This window comes from Macaca nemestrina, chromosome 4 (assembly GCF_043159975.1).
Source record: "Macaca nemestrina isolate mMacNem1 chromosome 4, mMacNem.hap1, whole genome shotgun sequence".
Classification (NCBI taxonomy): domain Eukaryota; kingdom Metazoa; phylum Chordata; class Mammalia; order Primates; family Cercopithecidae; genus Macaca; species Macaca nemestrina.
The window spans coordinates 169,409,628-169,426,844 of NC_092128.1; the positions used below are offsets into that span (position 1 = coordinate 169,409,628).

The window sequence follows — 17,217 nt, forward strand, 5'->3', positions numbered from 1 at the left end:
TTTGTTAACAGAAACTTTCATAGGGAAATAAGAGTTTGAAATAAAATACCTTTACCTTTGAAATAAGTCAAAGGTAAATGTATCAGAAATTTCTGGAGAAAGTAACCATAACTTCAAAATAATAAACCTAAAATGGGTTTATTTCTTATTAAAATAAAAAAATAAATTTTAAGTGAAGCTAAAACATTTTTATCTTTTGTTATAAGAAGGGAATATTTAGTAGACTTATTTATTTGTGATGATACACATGAGATGAATTAAAGCAATGATAAAAATCCTATTCCAACTATAGGGCTGAAAGTCGACTACATACATGAGAATAAATCTTGACAAAATTGTATATCAGACCATCCTATTTCCTCAGTAATTCATTCTTTTGGTCAATTCATTAAAATATTATAATACCCTTGAATACAATATTTTATTATAAAATCATTGGCAATTTTAGTAACACTTTGACTTGCTTAACTTAAAAATAATGCATTTTCTTCTCTGTTGCTTAAATAATTACAGAAAATAATAGAAAAACAAACTCAATGGAGTATAATTTTCAGTATTAACAGTACTTATATTAATCATAAGATCTCAGAACTATCTCTATTTCTTTTTTTATCTCTATGAATCTGGTTACATGTACATCTATGTATATGTGTATCAATAAGAAGACTATAATTTTGAATAGTTAAATTGTTATTACATATTGTTACTACTGCAAGTGTAAAATGCTTAGGAGAGTAGGAACACCAATCCATGTAATTTTTCCAGTAAGTCTACATTACTTGCAAAAAAACAAATTCTGTAAAATTCTTAATAACTTCACTCAACATATCCTCTTTCTTGGAGCTTCAGAGATAACTTCTTTCTGTTAGCCTCATGATAATAAAACTAGAAACTAATATCTCTTTGAATGAATAAATTTACATGATTTATTGACTCAAGCCCCATGACAGAGACAATTGTGTACTCCAATATTCATTTTCTACATTTTCCTTGATACAAGAAGTCTGAGGGTTGACTAAAATAAAGACTACATCTTTCCCTCCCTCCCTCCCTCCCTCCCTTCCACCCTTCCTGCCTTCCTTCCTTTCTTTCAGACAAGGTCTAACCGCATCACACAGGCTGGAGTGCAGTGGCTCACTGAAGTCTCAACCTCTGGGCTCAAGTGATTCTCCCACCTCAGCCTCCCCAGTAGCTGGCACTATGGGCACACGTCATCATGGCCAGCTAATTTTGTAATTTGTCTAGAGACAGGATTTCGCCATGTTGCCAGCTGGTCTCCAACTCCTGAGGTAAAGCAATCTGCCTGCCTCAGCCTCCCAAAGTGCTGGGATTGCAGACATAGCCACTATGCCTGGCCAATACTACATCTTCCAGGTAGCCTTACAGCTAGTGGTGTTTTTTTTTTTTTTTTTTTTTTTACATGATAAGTTTTGGAAAATACGTTGTAATAAAATATTTTGTGTCAATTCTCAGAAAATCTCCTTAAAAGATGGCTGGAATGGGATTTTTCTCCCATTTTCTATCTTACCTTCCTTTTGGCTTTCTGAAATAGGAGTGTAATGGCTGAGCTCTAGTCTCCAAGGTAGACCATGAAGACAAGAGCCATATCCTAGGGATGGAAGAGGTATGAGTTTGATGGAGTTTGTATCTCTAATAACAACAGGGAGATGCTATATCAACTCCCATTTCCTTTGCGTGAGAAACAAACTAGTTTAAAAAAATTATTAAAGTCTCTGTTATTCTAGTTTGAGTGAGAACACGTGTCTGTGTGATATGCTACCCAACTGAATCTTACCTAATACAACTCCTTTGCCAAAATTGCTATACAGTTTAAACGAAAACAAATATTTAATGTGGAAATGACAGTTTTAAGGAGCATACAGGTACACTGCCATACTCCTTTGCCAAAATTGCTATACCATCTAAACCAAAACAAATATTTAATGTGGAACTGGCAGTTTTAAGGAATATACAGGTACACTGGGATCCTGTAGAAAAGTTCTGAAAATGCATATCAGAACCAGGAAAGAAAGAGACTGCGTTCAATTTCATTCATTGGGATTGTTCTTCATATCTTATGTAGAATTAAATTTTATGGCTCAGTGAGAGATCTTCAAGAAATCTATACATTACTTTGATGTCAAAGTAGTATACAAAATGAGACTAAAAAGTGGCCTTGAATATGTTGTAGATTGTAGCACAACCTACAGAATAACACTTTATCCCTAGAGTTCAACGGTAAATGCTTTGATGGATGAACAACAAGTACCCTTTAAGAACTGCCTGGTTTGCACTTATTTGCACTGACCGAATTTTCTGAACAAGTGCCCAATTCCTACCTGCTTTTGTGCCAATATAGATTTAATGAGAGTCAAATACATATGATTCAAAAATGGTCATATTAAAAAATCAAACACGACTTTTCAGTTTTCTATAAGGTTTGATACACATGCATACACATATTGTTTGTATACATATATATTATATATATAAGATATATATTTAACTGTGTGGATACCAAATGTCATTATTTGGTTAGTTGTCAGTACAGCTTTGAGACTGCACAACACAGCATACCACATGTCACAATCTAAATGCAGTAAATCATAGTTACAGAAGTTTCTAAAACATTTTAATGATATGTACATGAAAGTGATTCATTTAACTGTTTATTTAACAGCAATATTTGGAAAAGCAGTACTGACTCAGTAGTACTGAAATAGGTATAATTGTATCCCTGATAACAACATGGGGATGCTATACCAACTCCGGTTTCCTTTGCATGAGGGAGAAACAAACTCGTTTTTGAAAAACAAAGCACCTTATATGTTTGATTTATCCCTCAATCATTTTGCCTACAATTCTAAATGACTACCACTGGATAGCAACATTCACGACTTCGCTCATTATATATATATTGAGCGGCTGGGGGCAGTGGCTCACACCTGTAATCCCAGCACTTTGGGAGGCTGACGAGTGCTGATCCCTTAAGCCAGGAGTTCAACACAAGCCTGGCCAACGTGGTGAAACCCTGCCTCCACAAAAAATACAAAAATCAGCCAGTGTGTGACACACACCTGTAGTCTCATCTACTTGATAGGATGAGGCACAAGAATTGCTTGAACCCGGGAGGCAGAGGTTGCAGTGAGCCAAGATCGCCTCACTGCACTCCAACCTGGGTGACAGAATGAGACTCTATCTCAAAAAAATAAAAAGGAAAAAAAGAAATATATATTGAGCATCAGTATGTGCTGGCAGTATTCTGCATACTACGATACAAAGTTGAATGATACATAATACTTTAAGGATTTTAGAGCCATGCACTAGACAGTAAACAAAGAGATTTTGAAGGTCAACTATCTCCAGGCATAGAAGACTATGACAAGACAACAATGAAATTATTTGATCATACTCAGCAAAAGAGAATTGGTTTTCTTTTTAAAGTATAAATATAATACACTAAAGAGAGTAGTAATACTTTCTTAATGCTTTTTCTTGGTTACATGTAACAGGTTTTTGATCCAGAGAGTACTTTAGGGACACTGAATACAACTCACATGTTTTGATGGTAACAAAACCAAGTATGTGAGGAGCTAAAATAAAATAGTTGCCAAAGTTCTTCCAGCTAGTTTTGTGCTACAGTTAAAACTGGAGCTTGGCAGTCCTAATTTCCACCACAGAGCTGAGTAGATTGCAATGGCCTGCCTTGCTCTCATTTTCTTATCCACTCAACAAATGCTGTGGAGTGCCAGACACTCTACTAAGCACTAGGCATGTGAAGATGAAAAAATTCTACTTGGGAAGTAGAGAAAGAGAGGAGAAAATGATTTCTGGAATGTCTGTGAAATTTAAGCTCTAAGACCTGATGACTGATCCAACGGGGCAGTGAGTGAAAGGCAAGAGTGTAAGAATGCCTTCCCTATGGGTGATTGCATTCTGCCACACAATACAGTCTACCAAAATGTGTTGAAAAGAAAAATATGAAACTTGCAATTACAGACTAGAGTCAAATAGACACAACCACTGCACACAGGCTTTCCTGCCTTTCTCATTCCAAACCTGAAAAATCCTCAATTGCTTCTAGATACAATACTCTCATTTACAATGCATTGGCATGGTTCACCCTTTTGAAGTAACCTTTGCCAAAACTTCCCACTAAGCTAATTACCTTAACTTGCTTATGATGATTACTTTAGACAGGACTTTCTTCTTTTTCTTTCTTTACCTTTTTGTCATGCTTTGAGTGGGAAAAAAAAAGTTACAAACTAGTTTTTTAATAGTGACTACAAGGATTTCTATTGAAAGTCCATTTGTTGAGATTTAAGTCCTGAGAGCATATAAGACTTAAAAGATTGAATGTGATTATGGAAATTCAGAGCTAATACTCTTTCATTTCCATTGATCAAAGATGGAGAGTTTCAAATAAATATGGAGGCTCACGCAGTCAATGACCTGGCAGAACAGCATCTACTTTTTGGGGGCAGTTGGATATTTAAAGATTTAATAAGGTTCTAATAAAACTCGGGTTGATACTGGAGATTGTAAACCTTTCCAAAGTAACTGCTGAAGAAGGTATCAAACTGTGATGGCGTAGTAGACCCCGGACAATGAGTCCACGTGCCTAACCCAGTGTCTTCTCCTGTGGCTCTACTGATTGCTTTTGTCTACACACTACAAGCTGGCCTGCCCACCCAGGCCACTGTGATCCTTTGCCTGGGTCCTCACAAGTTCCCATTCTCTGCTGAGATAAGCCTGTGATTGATTGCTGTCTGCCAGGGAGATCTCCTGTTCTGGGGCTGTCAGTGATTTGCCTGGTTCTGACATTATCTGCATACAACTCTCACAAGCCTGAGGCTGCCCAGACCCAACAGTTCCTGCCCAGTCACACCTCCTCAAATGTCTTGCTCACAACCTCACCTTTATCAGCCTGATGTGATTGATTGGTGCTGTCATACTTTGGCTTCCTTTTAGGGTCTAGCTTCATGCTCATTAAAATTCACAAGCAACCTATTTTCATCCTAGCATCAATATCATTCTCTTTCACTATAGATGCTGCTAATACACAGCTCCAAATAGTTTCTGAGTTTTATGTCTATCCATTAGATCTCAATCTCATCTTATTCCAGTAGATACAATCCCAGAGAAGGAACGTGATTGGCCTAGCTAGAGTTGGGGACCTACCTTTATATCAATTCACGTGGCCAAGGCCAGAGATACTGTAATTGGCCTAGCTTTAATTAGATACTGGTCCCTAGACCTGTTATTTGTAACCACTGAGAAAGACATGAAGGAAATAGAGGTGCTCAATTTAGTAGCAGAGGCAGGGGAATTGGCAAACAATGACACAGACATTCATACACACTGCAGCTTTGTATGGTTGGCATTATTAGAATTCTAGGTTCAAGTTTGAGTCTACAGATGTGAGCTAGAATTATAAAGAATGAATGACAGAGACAAATGCCCCCAAATCTCAGTTCCATTTAATTTTCATCTAAACATGTAAGTGGTACCACAAAGTCCTGGGCAAGTTTGCAGGAGTGAGGCTATGAGGAGTTCTAGTGGCCATCTGTTCTGGCAGATCATATTTCAAAAAAAAAATTAATCTCAAGGTCAAAGAGAATAATAAATTATGCCTCATGAAACAATTTTAAAAATCTCTAGCTGGAAATTTAAGGAAGACAAAGACTGGGAAAGACACATGCATATGCATGTAATTACAATGCATAGGATTAAATGCAAATGGGGAAGTGCAAACTAGGTTCTATGACAGCAGACAGTACAGCGTCTATCAAATGTGTTAGCATGTGTGACAGTGTGTGTGAGTAGAGATTGGTTGTGTGAGAGAGAGGTTGTGTGTATATGCATGTGATTGGGAGTTAACCCTTTCTGAATCCTAAAGGGTTGACGAAATTAGAGCAGAAGCACAGTGCAGATCAAAAAAACACAGAAATGCCATAGGAATGTAATATATCATGATGTGCTTAAGGGACCATGAAAAGTTGACAGTTGCTGGAATAAAAAAGAGAGGTAAGGCTGGAGAATAAGCAGAGGTTTGGGTGGGGTCTTCTAGATAAGGAATGTCTTTAATGATACTGTAAAGAACCTGAACTTTTTATTGGAGTTCATGGGAAAACAAGTGAAATGGTCTAAACATGGATAAGTTTAAGGGTAACATGGAGAGTGGATTTGATGGGTACCAGACTATATCCAGGCATTCTAATTAAAACACTGTTTTAAATATCTGGACAAAAGATGGTAAAATACTTAACTTGGCAATGGCAGTTGGACAGGAAAGAAGGTGGGGAGAAAAGAATTCAGGAAAAACCATTGAAGGTAAAGTTAGTTGTGTCTTAAAGTTATCAAGTTCAAACTCTTAAAGGACTATTATAACTCTATCCTATCCCAAGTCACCCAAAGCTATTGGACACTCCTAGTATTTAAAAGTCACTAAGTCTGGAGGAAGTTTATTCCATTGTGGAATAATACCCTGAATGTGTGTGACATTTTAAGGTAAATTTGGTCTACTAGATCTCTTACTGCTCCCAAAGGAGTGACCTCTGGAGAGGGAAGGTTCCGACACCTTGTAGGAAAGAAGGGATGGATCAGGCCTGGAAAGGTATCACAAGGAGTGCAGGAGATAAACTTTGCTTACTGTTGTTGCTTACTGGTCTGACTTTAACCACCTTTGTTTTCCAAAGATGAACATGTTTGTAAAAGGCATATCTAGTCTTTAATACTGCATTACACAAACCTTTAGCATAAAGAGCATGCACAGATAGGAAGTTTGCTTTACTTGTCCTATCAATGGACTCTTAATTGTCCTTTTCTGAAACTAATGTTCTTAAACTTCTGTTAAACATAAATTAAAAATAACAATCTTTGAGTTATTCTTAGATTACTTCCTGCAGTCTGATCTTTCCATCCAGGTCTTTGTGCAGTTGGAATCTAATTGGATCAGACAATGCTCAAGGTTCCCTCCAGCTCCCTAGTACCACAGCTAATTAGCAGAAATTCTACTTTAATAATACAGTTGCTGCAGGTCAAGAAAGAAAAGCAAAGCAGAAATGGAAATCTCAGCTTAGAGAACATTGAAAAAAGATTAGAAGTGAGTTAATTTTTGGTGTGATAATTACAGTCCAACAAGAACAAAATTCTTGACTAGCTGTAATTAATCCATATTTATTCACAGACTTATCTCCCCCAACATCACCTACAATTCTGAGGGGGGAGAAACAGAATATCTTCTTCCAAGAATTCTTATGTATTGCCAAGATAAGCAACAATCTCAAGTCTGTGGAGACGTAATAATCATCAAGGTAATATTAAATAATATAAGTAATTATAACTGCATGTACTCATTCATATTATCTAGCTAAATTTTAATTACTTATTTCTAATTTGGAAAGATATACCTTTGTCTCAAAAACCTTGGAAAAAGAGGGCTACACCAGGACACTGTAGTTGGTATGGAAGATATCTTACGTGATTTTTTTTTTTCCCTTAAAAGGGTAACAGTTTCAGAATATGTTATGCATGTATACACGAACTGGGACTCCACATTGTGCCTCATAAATATATGTAATTACTATTTGTCAATTTTAAAAGGAGAACAAAAAAAGGTTTAAAAATCAGATGTATTTTTAGAAGCAGTTCTTATAATGTGTTTGAATGTTTCACTGTATTCTTTGAAATTCCCATAGGCCAGGGTGCTACTTACTCTTGTAAGAGTAACGTGTTACAGGGAACTTACCAGAGAGGAGATTTACGCCAGGGTTGAGCCATGGGAGTGATGGTTCTTACACCACAACTTTGTTTCTTTTCTATGTTCCAGAAGTCAGACAAACTGAATTTTGTTTCATGTACCAGGACAGGCAGAAGGAATGAGGAACAGCCTGAGAAATGAATGTTTTTCTACCAGAGGAGCAGAAAGTTAGTCAATATAAGCTGTGTAGACTTGGAGAACTAGGCAACCTGCAGTTATTCACATAACTTATATTGCCTATGTTGACAGGCAGAATAAGGAGAATTACAGTCTGGGCTATTACTTCAGATAGAGATTCTTCTGATCACATTAATGCAGATTGGGCGGAGAGAGGTAGATTTAACAGCAACAGGAGTTAAAGGGGTAATAATCTTTGGGTCCACAGATCCATCTAAATCAAGTGAGTGCTAGCAGCAGGCTTGCAACAGTTAAGACTTGCCAATTATCTGCGCGAGGCTCCATTTCCCAGCTTCCCATGCATCTCAGAAGGGCCACGTAACTAACTTTCCCCGACAGACTTAAAGGAAGTGATGTTTACTTCCTGTCACTTCAGTAAAGTCACGTTTACTTCCTGTCACCTCCAACTGCATTGGAGCATTGTGTAACTGGGCATTGTGTGATCCAGTTAGACGCCAACTGCACAAAGACCTATTTCCACTTCAACCCCTGTGCTCCTGGAGCAGGTCTGCGTGATTGGGAGCAAAGGATTCTGGGAGGGCCAAAACACAATATGGAAGGAGGCGGAGTCACACAGTCTTAACTTGAGGGAGAGCCATATGGGTGAACTGTTGACGTGATCAAGAAGTGAAGAGTATTGGGCTAAGCCACGGAGATTTCAGGGTTTATTTGTTTCAGCAGCATAATCTACTTCACAATTAAAAGAAGAGGATGTGGATTCCAGAATCTTGTTATCAAAATGGGATATCAAAGGGGTTTAAATTAAGGAAACAAAATGGAAGCATTACTGTGGTGAATCCCTGGAAATACCACATTAGAAGGCAGATGAAACTTCCAAGGACTTGGGTGTGGCTGTTAGACTTCCCCAGTTATTTAGCTGAATGGGCAGGGCAGGGCACCGGATTTGGTAAAGAATTTGAGGGCCAAACCCATTTTGTCTTGGAGTGAAGGCTGTGATCCTCAACTCTGGCTTCAAGTTAGGTTTCAGTTAAATCACAAAAATGCTGATGTCTGGGCCTTAAGCCAAATCAATTAAATCAGAATCTCTGGAGATGAGATCAAGATACTGTTATATTTTTAAAGGTACCCTAGTAGTGCTAATACATAGCTAGATTGGGAATCTCTGAGTTGATGTAACTAGAGGCAAATATTTTCACCAAGGAGTCTGAAGCTGCTTAAGAGCTTTGTCTCAATAGAAATTTGTTTAGGAAGCCTAGGACAGAGCCCAAGGGAAAGAAATATCAGGTAGATTCAGATGTGTGGAACTGGAAAAGAAGAATATTTTAGCATCAATGTCTCAAGAACAAAAGAGATAGTGACTTAAGTTGAAGTATTTCCATCAACAGAGATTATATAAAAGAAATACTGTTAATGAATATTACTATTATTTTCTTCTCAGTCTACTAAATGCATTTAAAATATGGGAAGAAATTATGGATGTACAAAATGAATAACATAGATTCATTTTTTTTCTGGTAAATATAAAAAAATTAGTAAACATTAACAAAATGTTATAGAAATAAGATGCTGAACAGTCTTTTCTGTTTATATATAGCCATTGAAGGATATGTTTGATTATATGAAAATAGACAGGTCAGTGCATCCCCAATGGGGAGAATAGTCTAGCAAGCTAGAAATTTCCAAATTTGTGTAGACCCAGATAAATAGAATATTTATTGATATTTATCCAATATTTATAGAATATTTATGCAATATCCTATTGCTGATCTAACCCGCATTCAGCAAGGAAGATCAGTTTCCCACCAGATGTGGGTGAATCTTAATGGAAAGGTATACATTAATTTCATTCAGTCATTTATAACTTTTACTAAAAAATTTTCCTTGTTTTTGGAACACTAACATCTAGTAGGATGACAAACTTGAAAATATCTGCTGGTAATGAAAGATATTTATTGAACAGTAACTTATTATTTAGTTTTAACAATTTAAAAAGGTTACCAAACAACACACAACTTTGCCACACTAAGTTGCACTTGTGCCAAAGTTTAAAAATTTTCTTTACTTGGAATCAAGGTCAACTTTCTAGTAACTTTGTTCCTTAAAACATCCTCATATTTGGTCAGATTTAATTCGAAAAGGAACCCTTTCCTACTAATGTACCCTCAGCAGGAAATCCAGATCATAAAAATTCCAGGGAACAACATCCATAACTTGTTTTATAGAAACAGTTTTGGATTATGCCAATCAATTCACCAGTCCATGATTTCAAAGATTGTTTCATCAATCTTGTATCATTCATGTCATAGAACATAAAATAAGCCTTTTAACAAGAATTTGGATTTGATTCCACAAGAAAGACAAGGTCATTTTTAAAAAGCAAATCAGCTAGCAAGAGTGCTATGAGAAGAATGCCTACAAAGAAAAATGGCAATAGAGCCTTCAGCCCTATTCCATAAATCTTGACTTTTATTTTTCCCTTCTGCGTCTAGGAGATAGTTTGCTTCTTATATTGTTCCCTAAGGGAAGTTCCAGTACCACATGGGGCTAAGAAATATAATTTACTCTTTTACTATTTGAAATTCAAGTTATTAAAGTACCATGGACTCAGTGAAGTATAACTCATATCCATATGACCCACCTTAGAAGGAGTCATACACACTGCCTCGTACAATGATATCCTAATAATGTAAAACTAACAATTTTGGGGAGACTAATCAATTTAGAATCAAAGCCCCTCTATTATGTTGCAAAATGCTTACAGAATGCACATTCTTTTCTACATTGAAAGACAAGTGACCATTTCCCTTCAGCAGACTTGTAAGATCAATATGTATAAATATTGATCTTATGCCCTCTATTGAATTAAAGTTTGAACTATGTGTCTTATTCAGGTGACATATTTCATTTGTGTCATATGTTTTTATTTGGTTTGAAATTTCAAGAAGCTAAATTTGGTGTCAGCTTTCCAAGATTTCTACCTTTTACATTTGCTAAGTTCTTGCAAAAGAGTAAGGAACACATCTCTTCACATATTCACTTACTACAGATGAAGTACCTAGTCAGTATTTTTCTAGGAGCTGTGGATTCAACAGTGATCTAGAAGGTGTCATATTTGGCCTCTCCCAGGAAGAAAGACAGATAACAAAAATGACATCTTATTTGAAGGCCCTATAGCCATTTTTCTTTGTTGGCATGCTTCTCATAGCATTCTTGCTAGCAGATTTGCTTTTTAAAAATGACCTTGTCTTTCTTATAGAATCAAATCCAAATTGTAAAGATGTTAAGGAAGAAGTAATTAAAATGATATTTGAAAGATCAGTTAGTCAAGGAAGAAGAGAAAGAGTATTCAAGGAGAGGAAAAAACTAGTAGGAAGGCAAAATAGCACAGGCCTGTTTTAAGAGAGAAAAGTTGAAGACAGCAAGTTCTGTATTCAGCTTTGGCGGTAGAAGGGTGTTTGACTAATGTGCTTGGAGAATGTGTGAATGTGCTTGGAGAATTAAGTCTAGCTTATGAAGGGTCTTATGAGCCATGCTAACATGAAAACTGGAACATAAGAATAACAGTGGCAAGAGTAGAGCTGTTGTATTAGTCTATTCTCACGCTGCAATACCGACATACCCAAGACTGGGTAATTTATAAAGCAAAAAGGTTTAATTGACTCACACTTCTGCATGACTGGGGAGGCCTCAGGAAATTTACAATCATGGGGAAGGGGCAGCAAACACGTCCTTTTTCACATGGCGGCAGGAGACAGAAGTGCTGAGCAAAGAGGGAAAATCCCCTTATAAAACCCTCAGATCTTATGACAACTCACTCATTATCACGAGAACAGCATGGGAGTAACTGCCCCCCAAATTTAATCACCTCCCACTGGGTCCCACCCACAACACATGGGGATTATGGGAACTACAATTCAAGATGAGATTTGGGTGGGGACACAGTGAAACTATATCAGGTGTGTTTCAAAATGATATTCGTAGAATGAAAAATAGATAATGAACGTCAAGAATGGAGACAGGGACACCAATTGGGAGGCTGCTATGGCAACTGATGTGAGGAAAGGAATGGTCCCCAAAAAGATATGTCCGTGTCCTAATTCCCAGAACCTGTAAATGTTAACCATATTTGGAAAGAGTCTTTGCAGGTGTAATTATATTGAGAATCTTGACGTGTAGGGTTCATACTGGATTACCTGGGTTGGCACTAAATACAATGATGAGTATTTTTGTAAGAGATACACAGGCGAGATGTGACAGACAGAAAAAGAGAAGGCCATGTGACTGTAGAGGCAGAGATTTCAGCATGAGCTGAGGAATGTTGACAGCACCAGAAACTGGGAGAGGTAAGGAAGGTTTTTCCTCTAGTGATTCCAGAGGAAGTATGACTGTGCTGACACATTATTTTCAGACTTCTGGTCCCCAGAATGTCAAGAGAACAAATTTCTGTTGTTTTAAGTTAAAATTTTTTGGTAATTTGTTATGGCAGCCACAGGTAACTAATACAGCAAGGCAAAAGCAAAACACAGTCAGAAGGAAAGGAGAAAACCTGGTGCATTTGGGTCACTGCACAAGTCCAGTAGTGCAGGACCTAACAATATTTGTGAGTGAGAAGCTAGAAATGAGGTTGGACAGTGAAGCAGGAGTTTATGTTTGTGGAAGACTGCTGGGTCTGAATGCACATGGAATGCCAGAAGATCAGTGAGTGGATCAGACTAGCTGGAGGAGGATTACATTTTTGAGCAGTGGAAAGGAAAACTGGGAAGGGAAAGGGAGGAGCAATGAACAGAACACTTTTTTTTTTTTTTTTTTTTTTTTTTTCAGAGAAGGGATCTATGGTAGTGCGGGGAGAGAACTGGAAAGGGCTTGTGTGGGGAAGTTTATACCCCACCCAAAATAGGGCAATGTCTTAGTTACCTTGGGCTGCTATGACAAATACCACAGGCTAGGTGGTTCAAACAATAGAAATTTGTTTCTCATAGTTCTGGAGGCTGGGAAGTCCAAGACCAAGGTGCTGGCAAATTTGGTTCTTGGTGAGGACTTACTTTCTGGCCACCATCTTGCCGTGTCTTCACATGGCAGAGAAGAAGCTTTGGTGGTTCTTCCTCTTTTTATAAGGATCCTAATCCCATCATGGTGGGGGATCCACCCTCCTAACCTCATCTGAACCTTATTCTCTGTTAAAGTCCCCATCATCCTAATGCCATCATTTGGGGGATTAGGGCTGCAATATATGAATTTTATGGTGGCACAAACATTGAGTCCATAACAGGCAAGAAATTAAACTATCCATGCATCAGATGTGGGCCACATAGGATAGAGGATCAGCTTGGAGCTCTTCTAGGTCCTGAAAGTACCCCCTGGAAGGGCAATGGGCTACAACAGGAGAGTCTGAGTCTTTGTGGAGTGGATGATGGAAGGCCAGGAATTGGTGCAAGGAGGAAGGGAAAGCAGACACTTGTAGCAGATGCCAGCAAGGCTTCCAGGGCAGCAGGGGAGAAGCTGTGTCTAAGTACTGGAGGCTGCTATCAGAGAGGCCCAGTGACTTAGGACAGTACTTATCAGGAGCTGAACAAGAACTTTCCTCTTTTCTCTTTTTCTCTCTCCCCAACCACAGCTCCCACACTGGTGGGCCTGCACTGGGGGTGGGGAGGACTTCTGAGTGGGAAATGAGTGGGAAGAGACAGCAATTGGCCACACCCCTCTCCCCAAGGGCAGGTGACCCAGTGACTGCTGACTTCAGCTGGAAGATGGAAATAAGCCTTGCATGAAGTCTAAGATGTTTACTGACATCTTAGATTAGACATTTAAAATTTCTGAATTAGAGTGTTTTGAGACATAGAAGACTTGAGGACTAAGAGTAAGCAGGAAAGTCGTAGATGTGCCAAACTTTCAGCCAGCAGAGTAGAAAGTTTCCTGTAAAACAGTAGTGGGACAGAGTTGTGTTTTGCATATCTGTTAAGCATCATAGTTGTACCATGTACCGTTTAGATTTTCAAAGAAAAGGATGGACATTTCATCTAAGAAATCATAGTGAGTGACATATTTCCTTAGAATAAAATCAGTAAGGGCGGGCACAGTGGCTTACATCTGTAATCCCAGCACTTTGGGAGGCCAAGGTGGGCAGATCATGAAGTCAGGAGATCGAGACCATCCTGGCCAACATGGTGAAACCCCATCTCTGCTAAAAATACAAAAATTAGCTGGGCATGGTGGCACATGCCTGTAATCCTAGCTACTTGGGAGGCTGAAGCAGGAGAATCACTTGAACCAGGGATTTGGAGGTTGCAGTGAGCCGAGATCACGCCACTGCACTCCTGCTTGGCGACAGAGCGAGACCTCATCTAAATAAATAAATAAACAAATAAAATAAAATCAGTAAGATGGCGAAGGCCTGTTCTGAATAGATGCTTCCCTAGTTCTCTAGTGCTAAACTTAAGACAGACAAATCATGTTGTGCAGTGTATTTGGTTAATGTTATCACTTCTAATTCTTACAGAAGGTTGTATACAGAAATTTCTAAAGCATCACATTCACATTCCATTTGTTTTCCCTAGCCAAGAGAGGTCTGTAACATGGTAAACACAAAAGACTCAGAATTGAAACCTGGAATTGAAAAGACTTTTCTACTCCGTTCACAAGGACTTTCTTTTCCCCCTTCGTTTGCCACTTAATCTTTTGGTCTCATTTTCGTCATCTGTACAGTGAGGATAATAGGACCCAATTTCGTTTTATGTTATCTTGATGGAAGGATTCCCACAGTTAGACTGAATGAAAACCTGACCAGTAATACCCACTTATCTACCTCTCTGAAGCGTTGTAAGAATTAAAGACAGCCTGCAAAGTGTACTGACGATGAAGAGCACACCATGAGAGAAACAGAGGTGATGAGTATTATTAAAAGTGTCAAAGGATAAGTATATCTTAATGAAAGTGGACAAAAACATACACCAAAGGATCTTGGCTTGCTTGCCCTAGTGCCTCAATGACTTAGGGTAGAAAGAAATATGTATGATATCTGAGTAGAAAAATAAAAGCAGTAAAAAAAAAAAAAAAAAAATCTGTCCAGGAACATTAGTACCGAAATCATTTTTACATCCTAAAATATTTCATCCTCAATTTTAAAAATAAAGCACTGATTTATGCACCTCAAGTCTAATGAAATAAAGCAATATGTCTTGGAAATTTAGAACAGTCTATATAGGAAAGCAAAGGACTAAAGACAAAGATGTTCAGAAATTGAGTCAAGCCAAACAGACCAAAGATATTCTGCTCCCCAATGCAAAAGGCAGCATGGGCAGAATTTATTTGCTATGTATAGAATTGAGAACTGCTTTTTTTTTTTTTTTTTGATCTTGCAAAGGAGATGAAATGGATATATTTTTGTTGCTTGCTTAGGAGGACAGTCAGGGAGCGGGCAAAAATGTATAGCAAATTTGACACGAAAAGTAATAATTACTTCGGTTAGTTACATTTACAAAGCAATAAGAGAAGAATAAGTCACTTATGAAGTTAAATAAATTTAAAGAAAATTAAGGTAATTGTTTCCTTCCTGTACACAAATTCTTTCAGGCTGTGAACTCTCCAGCAAGTAAATAATAAATTATTTTGGCTTTTACAATTTATTTTGGTCTTGACGCACACAAGGGCAAGATATGACGGTGTCTGTTTCTTCCAGAGGACTCCGATTCTTTGCATATATAAGCAGGTGTCCATAAGTCTCATTCTATAATATGTTTAGCTCCGCATGTATTTTCTGTTTTCTGTTGTTGGTCTCTATGTTGTAATATGCCAGTGAGCTAATGTTGGAGAAGAGACTTTTTTAAAGATCTCTTATCTTTCATACCATATGTGAAACAGGTGGTAGTCTGCGCTCATAGATGAATATTTCTGCGATGAATTTTTTTTCTTTTTATTTCTTATTCACATGAGCTAATTTATTTTTGCCAAAGTGTTTACATTCTGCGCTATAGATGTGGTCTGAGTGTATTTGCTGTAGTCAGAAGTCTCTGTTGTATGCTTGATTTTGGAGCTGGGTGGGACAAGGAAAATGCAAGTAGATGGAACTCATGCAAGTAGATGGAACCTTAATCTTATCATTTCTTTTTCACAAGAGGCTCAATTTTAGGGCTGTGCTGTAGTCCACAAAACAATCAGTCTCTATGACAATAATTCTAATTTTGGTAGAATAATTTTAACACCACTAAAAGAACTTGGAGAGACTTCATTTATGGAGGACATTAGTGAGATAATTTGGAACCTGTTCCTGAGTGGGGGACATACTTGCAAATATTTAAATCCTGCCTTCTTTAGTCACCTGTTTCATTCTTTAAAAAAAGAAAATAGTGCTCTTCCGGGGACGTTGTCTGCAGGCACTCAGAATGGTCCAGCGTTTGACATACCGACGTAGGCTTTCCTACAATACAGCCTCTAGCAAAACTAGGCTGTCCCGAACCCCTGGTAATAGAATTGTTGACCTTTATACCAAGAAGGTTGGGAAAGCACCAAAATCTGCATGTGGTGTGTGCCCAGGCAGACTTCGAGGGGTTCGTGCTGTAAGACCTAAAGTTCTTATGAGATTGTCCAAAACAAAGAAACATGTCAGCAGGGCCTATGGTGGTTCCATGTGTGCTAAATGTGTTTGTGACAGGATCAAGTGTGCTTTCTGTATCGAGGAGCAGAAAATCGTTGTGAAAGTGTTGAAGGCACAAGCACAGAGTCAGAAAGCTAAATAAAAAATGAAACTTTTTTGAGTAATAAAAATGAAAAGACTTGCTGAAAAAAAAAGAAAATAGAAATTTGAGGCATATGATCAAAGTTAAATAAAATTCAATTTAAAGAGGATAATACTGAGTATTGTATTTTCTTGGTAAAAATTAAAGTATTATGAAACAAATCTTGAATAAATAACTACAAATCACATATTTAATAAATTACTTGTAGAGTGAAAATTTTCCTTTGGAATCCTCTCTTCAAGGCACTATAATATTTGTATGTATGTGAAATTCTTCCCTATTCTAAATTTACCATCTCATTTCTGTTCACTTTTGTGTCCACAGAGTATCTGCCTGGAAACCCTGTTGCCTGGAGACCACTTTTGAAGAACATCCCACTGCTGTGGCCTCTTAAAGATTTAAGACATCTAATGAAGAGCTGACAGAAATCATCAATTTGCTCCTCAGCAAGTAATATTTTTAAGTCACAATAAAACACTTACCTGGATATTATGTATTCAGATAATCATAATAGCTCAAGTATAGGATGCAAAGGGGAAAAATACCTTTGAAAAATTTGAATTGTACAAATCCATACAGAAGAGA

The 17,217-nt window shown here is 37.6% G+C and overlaps 2 protein-coding genes across 7 annotated transcripts in view; one reads left to right on the forward strand and one right to left on the reverse strand.

Moving 5' to 3' along the window:
- LOC105472802 (cysteine and tyrosine rich 1) overlaps positions 1-17,217 on the reverse strand; it is a 105,374-nt gene that overhangs the window by 21,074 nt on the left and 67,083 nt on the right. The window lies entirely within an intron of this gene.
- Positions 16,236-16,647, forward strand: LOC112425052 (large ribosomal subunit protein eL34-like). Its single transcript, XM_071095531.1, has one exon. It carries the CDS (start codon positions 16,279-16,281, stop codon positions 16,630-16,632), a length of 354 nt encoding a protein of 117 aa, XP_070951632.1. The 5' UTR covers positions 16,236-16,278; the 3' UTR covers positions 16,633-16,647.